Genomic DNA, 9,825 nt, shown 5'->3' on the forward strand with positions numbered 1-9,825 from the left:
CCTATCCCACTAATCTGGAGTTAATAAACACTGGGGTGTCTGTAGTTCGCTGAAACTCCTGTCTTGCGTCTTTCTTCTTCAGCGCAAAGTTGGGCTCCCTCAGCTCTCGTGAGGTTTGGGCTTTGAGAGAATGTGGGCTCTTCCCTCGCTTGCACTTGGAAATGTGTCTCTTGGAGGGGAGGCTGGCAGAATCAGAAATGGGACTTGATTGTCCCTTTTTACCCAGCAAAATTTCCTTTCTGCCACAGCGTTGTAAAGCCGGTGTCTTGCTCAGCACCTTCTCTCTGTGCTGATGCAGCAACACGTTGTTGACTCAGGCTCTGTGAGACACACAGGTAATGGCAGTAACACAAGCGTTGCCTCACCAAGTTTAGGGCAAGGGCTGCTGCACAGACAGTACAAACTGCCAGGAGCTAAATCTCCTGCCATTAACAAAGTACCCCAGGAGACACAGTGCCTTCATTCTACTTTGGACTGTTTGTTCTTTGAACATGTGGTAGAAGGACCAGCAATAGCAAACTTTCCTTTTTTCAACATTTCTCACCACTCTCTCTCCTTTTTCTGGCCCTAAATCTGATCCACTTTCCTGGCATTTAAAGAACAGCACATTTCAAGTACCTGTCCACAAACCTCCTTTCTGTTTGCTCCCTTACTTCCTGCTGTGTTTCTGTTTTGGCTCCTGTCTCACTCTCCAGATCTGTTGCCAGAAAATCACTTAAGCACACCGAGCTGACAGGCTAAAGGAACAAGAAAGTCATAGGGAACCCCAAGACTCAGCACCTAGAGAGTCAGAAGAAGGGAGTTTTCCTCATCCCCAACTTGTAGTTCCTTTTCCTCCCATAAACTTCCTTAATCTGTGCCACTCCCCTCATTTTCCCTATTTGTATCTTCCAGCTCCTGCTAAGTACCTTCAGAGGCCTCAGCTGAACAGATTTCCTCTTGCTCCAGCAGCAAATGTCTGGCATTGTTCCTCATGGCCAGTGCTGAGTGACACAGGGCCCTGCCAAACTGAAGGGAAAAGGGAAGTTTTAGCAGATTATCACATCTCAGTCTCTTACTTAAATAAGCAGTTCATAGTCACTGGTACTTCCCACCCATCCACCCCTTTCTTAAAATTGTGAAATAATTTAGGTTGGAGGGGCCTGTGGAGGTCTCTGAAGTTCCACAAACATTACAGGAGTGGGTGGTATCTTCATACTTTCATTACCCTACTATGAGTCATTGTGATTTGGGTTTTGATCTCAAATCCCTGCTCATTACAGACCACAGGAAGGCACTCAAGCCAAGAATTCATGTAGGCTGATTATCAAGTGGTTTGTTCTGGATGTAAATCTAGTGCTCACTGTTTTTTCACACCCTCAGCAACCTCCTGTCAAAGCCCGGAGTACAGACACCCATAAAAGATCAACATGACAGAAGAAGCACTAAAAGTGAGGGACTGCAGAAGAGGAAGAACCTCGCAACAAAACGGTTCAAAGAGGTGTTCTCAGGGTAGACATCAAGATGCTCTGTGCATCTGGAAGTCTGAAAGAGGAAAGAAAATAATCAAGTGGAAATGTTTGAGAAGCAGTGAATTAATTGTTGGCTAGGTACAGTGTCTGAGCCCTGTTCTGGACTGATACTGAAGGGACTACACTGGAAATGCAGCTGCAAAAGGTCCTTGCTGGGCAGCCAGACGCAGCATCCTCTCTGCTCCAGAAAGGAGCATTCCCATGCACATCCATGCAATCCCACCGTGCCCCAGACTTCAGCTCAGAGAGGGGATGGATAATGGGACAGAGAAGAACACAGGAAAGACACCTGGACTAGGTCATTTCCCACATGAATTATCCCAGGTCCTGCGGCAACAGGGCTGGTTAAAGGGCAGAAAAACCCGAAAAGGGACAAGAAAACTGGGGATGCCATTCCTGAGCCTCCTCTAAGGCATCCGACAGCGCACAGGGACAACCCGCGCCGTGGTCTCGCACTCCGGCGCAGCAGGACCAGCCCGTGCGAGGGGAGGGGGGACAGGAACGGGGACACGAAGGGAGGGGGGACAGGAACGGGGACACGGAGGGAGGGGGGACAGGAGCGGGGCCGGCCCGGGGACACTCCGCCCCGGCGGGGCGGGACGAGCCGCCGGCCCCGCACCGAGGGCTGCGAACGCGGGGAGCGGCGAGAGAGCGGCCGGGGCTGCGGGCGGAGCGGGGCCAGGGGGCGGCGGGACCCCGTCGGGGATCGGGACCGGGACTAGGACTGGGATCGGGACCTGGATCAGAGCCTGACCGCCCCGCCCTGTCCCGCAGCTCGCTGCAGTTGCGGGGTCGCCAAACGCCGTCCGGAATGGCAGCCGAGGTGAGGGTGAACTTTGCTTCTCCGGGGGGCTCAGCCGAGTTAAACTGTAAGTCCCAGAGCCTCCAGGTTCTGCCCTGGACCTGGGGAAGGCCAATAAGCGATGCGGTTCGTGCCTGACGACTTGTGTTTGGGCAGGAGGCACTTTCCAGCAGCTTGGGTAAGCACCTCCCTGAACAAAAGCTGCATTTTCGGTTTCCTGCCCTGGTGAGCCGTGACCAGGCAGCTTGGCGAGTCACACTTGCTGCTTCCAAATGGCTGCTACAGCCCTGGCCTCCTCTGCTCCAGGTTACAGCACATCATCTGTCAGGCTGTACAGCCACTGCTCCAACCAGAGCCCTGCAGCTGCCTAAAATTAATCTTTCAGTTTAGATTTCCTGACTGCAAATGGATGTGTTGCAATGTTTCTGCCGATCCACTTCTTACTTTGATGGAAACCCGCAATACTTAAGTTATGCCTAGAAATTTCTGTTCCCCAGTCCAGTGCTTAACCTCTGGAATGGCCTTTAATTTAGCATCCCCTGTGCCGTGCTCCTGGGGGCACCAAATGAGTGCTGAGGACCTCTGACATTTCTTTTTAAATTCTGATCCCCCCATCTGCCGTCCCTCAGCTTTCTGACAAAGATACCCAAAAGCACATGCCCACACTGCTACCTCTGTAGGCTCTCTCCTGCTGTCCTCTCAGGCACGTTGTTTCAGCAGGGATCAGCACAGACAGGGAGACAGTCACTAGGGAAAAAATTCCTAAGGTTGCTCAACAGTGCTTTGTGTGACTGGTAAAGCCCCGGCACAGATCAGTTTACAACTGTCCTGCCAGCTCCTTGCTGTCCATGGTAGTTGCAGTGAACAGCAGGAGAAGAGACTTGGCAGGGGTGTTTAAAAAATCAAGTAGATTATTAATTATTATCCACTTCAAGTGTCCTTCAATTGCTTTTTTTTGGTGCCTGAGAGCACCACAGAGTTGCCTTTGAAGTCTTTGATAAGCTGTAAGGCCTCTGCACAGGTAAAATTCTTACCCACTTTGGTGCAAGTCTGGCAGAGTTTGGGCTTGGGGGTGTCTTACCTGGGCAAGCAAAAAGCTTCTCAACAAGTGACACACGTGGGCTGAGCCAGTGAGTCCATCCAGGTGCTGAATCACTGGTGGCAGGGGGTTACACACACCCTGCTGGGATTGCCTTTGGTCACCCAGGGAAGGAGCTGTGCAGGGGACACATTCGAGTGTGTGAGGTCACTGTGTGAATCCTGGTTTGGGTGGCAAAAAGCCCTTTTGTTTCCACGTGTTTCAGCACCTTTTTGTTGATTTATTTTTCTGAACATTCCTGGACCTGGAATTCCCTTTCTGCCATGTACATTTTATTATGCTGATTTTACACCAAAGCCTGCAAGCACATCATGAAGTCTGGAGATGCTTCAAATGGTAACTTCAAACACTTCATAATGTGGCTTGTGCTGGCCCACAGCTCTTTGTCAGTCAAAGAACAATCTGTTAGTTAAACAGCACAAAAAGGATTTAGAGGATACTAACTTTCACTCTAATCCTTACTGCTTTACTTTTTACCCCCTTTAAAAGGCTGTCAAAGGGTTGTTGACCTGCAGATGCCTCAAAAGAGAAATCCGTGCTGGTCTGGCACCAGGTGCCCTGATATTAATTTCAAGGACTCCCTGCAGAGTCCTGCAGAGGTAAAGTATCTTGGAGGGTTCCTGAGCTAGACATCACAGCTCAGGGGTAAATAATACTGACAGTGATGTGTTCTCCTTGTCTTCAACTACTTCCAAAGATCCTGAAGTCCAGGGCTGTTTCTGGTCAGAAAGGACAGTGGTGTGGCCACTGTGTTGGATAAACAGATTGTTAGATATTACATAGTACACAGAAACTTAAATGAAGTTATTACGCCTCTTTAACTTGTTTCTCTCTCAGGGGGATAAACTTTGGGGAGGAAGATTCAGTGGAAGCACAGATCCAGTCATGGAGATGCTCAATGCTTCCATTTCCTATGATCAGAGACTGTCTGAAGTTGATATCCAGGGGAGCATGGCTTATGCCAAAGCCTTGGAGAAGGCTGGAATCCTATCAAAAACTGAGCTGGAGAAGATCCTGGGTGGCCTGGAAAAGGTATTTCTTTCCTTCCCAAACTGTCACATGTGCTGGAATGAATGACTCCTTACCTGATAGCAGCCTCCCTGTATTTAATAATCATCGTGGTATAAATATGGTATGGAAATAAACATCATCTGCTGATGTTTGTAGATCTCTGAGGAATGGTCCAAAGGAGTCTTTGTGCTGAAACCAACTGATGAGGATATCCACACTGCCAATGAACGCAGGCTAAAGGTTTGGGTTCTCTATCCTCTTGTTCCTGTTTCTCTGTAGCTGGATCTGCCTGATGTTAAGAGCATGTACCTCTGTCCTTCTGTGAAATTCCTCTGGACCCCAAGTGCACAGGCCAGTGTCTCCAAGCCCCCTTCTTTGGAAGTGTCACTGCTGAAACACAGAACCCAAACCTGCCCTTCCCCAAAACAAATCCCATGGCTACTCACGGGATCCTAGAGCTGAGTCCCTTCCAGGCAGGGAGATGTGCTCATGTGGAGTCTCTTGCTTAGAATACAGAGACACTGACAGAAATCCTCCTCTTGTCCTCAGGAGCTGATTGGAGACGTAGCTGGAAAGTTGCACACTGGAAGAAGCAGGAATGATCAGGTATGTACAGAATCTTTTTTTTCCTCCTTCTGTATTCCTCCCCCACCTTAGTTCCTTAATTGAATTTTTTATGCCATCTTTCACATGCCCCGACACTCTCCAGCATGTACTTGGGCTTTAAACTAGTTATGCTGCAATGACTCATCCACACAGGAGAATGGGATCTGCAGAATTGCTTCCTGGTGGTAAAAGGCCCCAGACCTCCCCTGACATTGCTTTGAAAGCCCACAGAAACCCTGACTCTGCTGGCTGGGATCAGTCCTTCTACTGATGACTGACTTGTGTTGGTTGAAGATTCTCTGATTCAAACTTAACAAATACCTGGGAAGTCCATGGAAAAGAACAGGCTCTAATTCTGTTCATGGAAAGCAACACACAGCAGCTTTCACAGACAGTGACCAGGGATAGATCTGGTGAGAGGAAGATGCACCTTCCCATTACATAAAACAAGGAGGGGATAACTGTGCCAAGGCTTTCTGCTGAGCAATATTTGGTCACCAGATCTGTCACATTTTGCTTAGTCTGACCGTGGCCAATCTCACACAGGTTGTGACTGACTTGAAGCTGTTCATGAAGAATTCCCTCTCTGTCATCTCCACACACCTCCTGCAGCTCATTAAGACCCTGGTGGAACGCGCTGCCATGTAAGTCCTTTGCCAAATCCTATGCCTTGCTGGGCCAGGAGACCTGTAGGCTTGTTCTTTGTAGGCTTGTTCTTTGACTGACACCAGTGGGGCAGCAGCAGGAGGGAGTTACAGCCCTGCCCCTGCCCTCCATCCTGACCTCTTTCTCTCACCTCCTTCTCTCCTCTGCCACGCAGAGAAATCGATGTCATCCTGCCTGGCTACACCCACCTGCAGAAAGCTCAGCCCATCCGATGGAGCCAGTTCTTGCTCAGGTCAGCACCTTCCAGCCCTGGCTGGAGGAGCCTTCTCCAGCCTCGGGGCCCTGCTCTGCTGGAGCCCAGGAGTGCATCCCCCTCTGAGGGGGTGGGGACAAACCAGAGGGGAACCTGCAGACTGGGACAGGACCTCCCCATGTTCCTGTGTGGCTCTGACCAACTGGGAACCCAGCAGGGGTTGGGCAGTGGTGACCAACTCCCTGCTCTCCATCCTTTGGCCACAGTTACACCCTGGCTAATGAGGTAACATGGAGAATCTTGTGTCCAGCTAAGGCCTTAGGGCCTTGGCTTCATTCCACCCTCTTGTTCGAGAGGGGATCCAGGCTCCAGGCATGACAGAGTAGAGATTGGAAAGGAAAGAGACATTCCCTGACTTCATGTGCTCTATCTCCCTTGTCCTTCCCCAGCCACGCTGTTGCTCTGACCCGTGACTCTGAGCGCCTGGGAGAGATAAAAAAGAGGATCAACGTCTTGCCTTTGGGAAGGTGAGACCTACTCTTTGTGTAATCAGTGGGCCTTGCTTTGCTCTGCAAAGTCTTCAGAGGTGCCTTCCCTGCTTCTTAGAGCTCAGTTTTGGATGAGATATGCAAAGTATCTTGCATGACTCCTGTTTCTTTCTCCCCTGGCAGTGGTGCTCTGGCTGGCAACCCACTGGAGATTGATAGAGAGCTTCTGCGTAGTGGTAAATGTTTCCCTGTGGTTGAGGGGCACAGAACTACCTGTAATACCTACGAGGGAAGAAAGCATTGATACAGGGCTCCCAATGGCACTGTAATGCCCTGTCCTGGAGCCTAAGCCTTTCCTTCTTCAGGCTTTTTGCTGCAATGAGACAGGCAATGCCTGTGAGGTGGGAGGAGGAAGAGCCACCCCTGCTGCACAGTGGCTGTCTGGGCTCACAGTAAAGGCCCCAGCTGGTGCAACATTAGAGCATGTTTGTGTTCCTGGGACCACTCCAGGGCTCACAGTCACCTGCACACTGGGGCACCCTGGGGCATTCAAGCTCCTGTCATGCCAAGCCTGACCTCCTGTGTCCATCACCTTCCTTACAGAGCTGGACTTTGCTTCCATCAGCCTGAACAGCATGGATGCTGTGAGTGAGAGAGACTTTGTGGGTAAGCACAACTCCATCACTTCTTCCCAGCACTCTTAGATGTATGTTCTGAGAGCTTTCCAGTTAACCTCCTTTAATAAGGGGACTGAAATCCCCCATCAGGAAACAAAGCTCTAGTCAGGGCTCCCTGGGTTATCAAGTAAACCAGCACCTTTTTCCCCTGCTGATTTCCTGCCTTCTCTGCAGTGGAATTCCTGTCTGTTGCCACCCTGCTGATGATCCACCTTAGCAAGATGGCTGAGGATCTCATCATCTACAGCACCAGCGAGTTTGGCTTTCTGACTCTCTCTGATACCTACTGGTAGGTTTCTGGTCTCTGTGGTGTGATTGTCCTTAGCTGTCCTCACCTGAGAGCGTGGGGCAGTGTTTGGGGTCTCTCTGTGCACAAGGCTGACGCAGCATTAAAGGGCTGGCACAAAGGCAGCCTCAGGGGGAATATTCCTCAGCAATGACCACTTATTTCTGGTTCTGGTAACTCATCCAAGTCTGAGTTCAGCTCAGCAACCCCTCCCTGGCAACTGCTGGCGGAGAGAACTTCCTCCTCAGCTGGGAATGCTGCCAAAGCCCTTCCTGGACTAGCAGGGTTTGCAATCCCAACAGACTCCTTGTCTCCCAGAGTGGCACAACCACAACCCTCCCTCCCTGAGATCACTTAGGCTGGCCTGCTGAAACCACCTCTGCAGGGGCGTGGAGGGGGAGCCTCCTTTTTCCTTCATCTTTGAGAGGTGGGACTGTGTGGCTGCTCCAGATGAGTTGCAAAACCAAAGGCTTTGCTGTGGGAAACATGAGAAACTCGACACTCAGTTCACTGCTTTCCTGCACCATAAAAAGGTGTACAAGGAAAGGTGGCCCACATGTTCCTTTTGAAAGGCTGGGTCAGTAGTGATGCATGGCCTGTGTCTATATGGATGGGGACCTGACTCACCACTGCACTCCACACACCTTCCCTGCAGCTCTGGCAGCAGCCTGATGCCTCAGAAGAAGAATCCTGACAGTCTGGAACTGATCCGCAGCAAAGCTGGACGAGTGTTTGGACGGGTGAGCCTGAGAGAGAAGCAAGTGGGAGGGGAAACTGCTCCTACCAGGGCTGAAGCATCTTCCTTCTCCCTCTGCATAAAGAGCTGGGCTCTGAACCTGTGCTGGGGGATGTGCCTGGCTCTGTAACTCACTGCCCTGCCTGTTTCTCTCTGCAGTTGGCTGCTATTCTCATGGTCCTCAAAGGACTCCCCAGCACTTACAACAAGGACCTGCAGGTAAAGCACTTGTTAGTTTTCACACCATCTCTCTGAGCACACACGACTGTCTTCTGCTCTCTTGAGGAGTCAGCAGAGCTGGCTGCTCAGCCTGTTGGGTTTTTGGGCTGCATCACATTGACTTACAGCCATTTCCATCCCTGTTCTGACACAGGAGGACAAGGAGGCTGTTTTTGATGTTGTGGACACCCTGAATGCTGTGCTCCAGGTTGCCACAGGAGTGATTTCGACCCTCCAAGTAAGGCTTCTTCTTCAGATTCTTGCTATTGAACATGGTCATGGTGCACATTCTCTCAGTAACACAGGGAACAGATCTCTAGTCCCAAAATGAAAACTCTTCAGTGCCTCACCCATACTGCTCATGTTGGTCCCCTCTGTCAGCTGCTCAGGGGGTCAGAGCATCCTTTTAGAGCCAGGACCTTTCCAGATGAATTCCCCTCACTTTGACCACTAATGTGCCCCCAAGGAGGAGCTGATGATAACACCTCCATCTGACTGTCCTTCTGCAGATCAACAAGGAGAACATGGAGAGAGCACTGAGCCCAGAGATGTTGGCTACTGACCTGGCTCTCTACTTGGTTCGGAAAGGGGTGAGTATCAGAGGGAAACCTGGAGCTGTGCCTTCTTTGGATGCAGAGAATTGCTCAGTGAGATGAGGCCCTGTGTCCTGTCCCCTTCTCACTGCAGATGCCATTCAGACAAGCCCACGTTGCCTCTGGCAAGGCCGTCCACCTCGCTGAGACCAAAGGCATCACCATCAATAATCTCAGCCTGGAGGACCTGAAGAGCATCAGGTTGGTGTCACTGTTACCTTGCCTTGGCTTCCCTCCACAGGCACGGATCAACCTCCCTGGGAATGGCCATCCTCATGGTGCCCTTCCCCAAAGTGCCTGGGCCAGGCAGCACCCCAAAATCCTCCTGGCCTGAATATCAAGGCTGCTCCTGCTGGGACTGAAAACACTGAAGGGGGACAATGTCACTTCCATTCCACTCCAGAAGGGCACAGGCAGCAACTCTTGGGAGGGACTGGGAGAAACTCATGCCCTGCTCTAGAGGCACCAGTCCCCTGAGGGGTTTGGCTCCGAACTTCCTCAGTCTCCCCTTGGAGCTGACTCTTTGGTCTGCCACCAGCAGCTTCTGTCAGGCTCTGCAGAAACAAGGCTGCAGGAGGCCTTTCCCTTTGGAAAAAGGCTCCGTCCTCACTCTCTCACCACCTCTACAGACAATGAGCATCCTTAGCAGCCCACAGCCCACAGCCCCCCTGTGCTGTCCACTGACCCCCCTCCCTTTCCCCCCAGCCCCCTGTTTGGCAGCGACGTGTCCCAGGTGTTCAGCGTGGTCAACAGCGTGGAGCAGTACACGGCCATGGGCGGCACCGCCAAGAGCAGCGTGTCCGCCCAGATCGAGCAGCTGCGGGAGCTGCTCAAGAGGCTGAAGGAACAAGCTTAGAGTGTGGGGAGAGATCCCGTGGATGCAGCGTTGTGCCTATCCCACTAATCTGGAGTTAATAAACACTGGGGTGTCTGTAGTT

The 9,825-nt window shown here is 51.3% G+C and overlaps 1 protein-coding gene and 1 long non-coding RNA gene across 5 annotated transcripts; one reads left to right on the top strand and one right to left on the bottom strand.

Annotated features, from left to right (window-relative positions):
* Positions 1-54: 54 nt before the first annotated feature.
* On the bottom strand, positions 55-5,024 carry LOC113962188. Of its 3 annotated transcripts, XR_003532465.1 has the most exons (5): positions 4,870-5,024; positions 2,986-3,060; positions 1,344-1,524; positions 909-1,008; positions 56-737 (listed from the first exon to the last, which is right to left on the bottom strand). It is a non-coding gene; the product is annotated as an uncharacterized LOC113962188 (long non-coding RNA). The 3 variants fall into 3 exon arrangements; XR_003532464.1 differs by having other exon boundaries at positions 55-1,008; positions 4,870-5,023; XR_003532466.1 differs by lacking the exon at positions 4,870-5,024 and adding an exon at positions 3,395-3,663 and having other exon boundaries at positions 55-1,008.
* LOC113962187 (argininosuccinate lyase) lies at positions 2,199-9,825 on the top strand. 2 transcript variants are annotated; one of them, XM_027672983.1, is made up of 17 exons: positions 3,719-3,748; positions 3,902-4,011; positions 4,250-4,444; positions 4,580-4,663; positions 4,973-5,029; positions 5,576-5,673; positions 5,850-5,927; positions 6,338-6,415; positions 6,560-6,612; positions 6,980-7,042; positions 7,228-7,342; positions 7,995-8,079; positions 8,235-8,294; positions 8,449-8,532; positions 8,804-8,884; positions 8,982-9,088; positions 9,593-9,825. In XM_027672983.1, the coding sequence occupies exons 1-17, from the start codon at positions 3,724-3,726 to the stop codon at positions 9,741-9,743; spliced, it is 1,524 nt and encodes a 507-aa protein (XP_027528784.1). In that variant the 5' UTR covers positions 3,719-3,723; the 3' UTR covers positions 9,744-9,825. The 2 variants fall into 2 exon arrangements, with proteins under 2 accessions (XP_027528785.1, XP_027528784.1); XM_027672984.1 differs by lacking the exons at positions 3,719-3,748; positions 3,902-4,011 and adding an exon at positions 2,199-2,334.

The sequence above is a fragment of the Neopelma chrysocephalum genome, unplaced genomic scaffold, assembly GCF_003984885.1.
Source record: "Neopelma chrysocephalum unplaced genomic scaffold, ASM398488v2 Primary Assembly neopelma1_118873, whole genome shotgun sequence".
Lineage (NCBI taxonomy): Eukaryota > Metazoa > Chordata > Aves > Passeriformes > Pipridae > Neopelma > Neopelma chrysocephalum.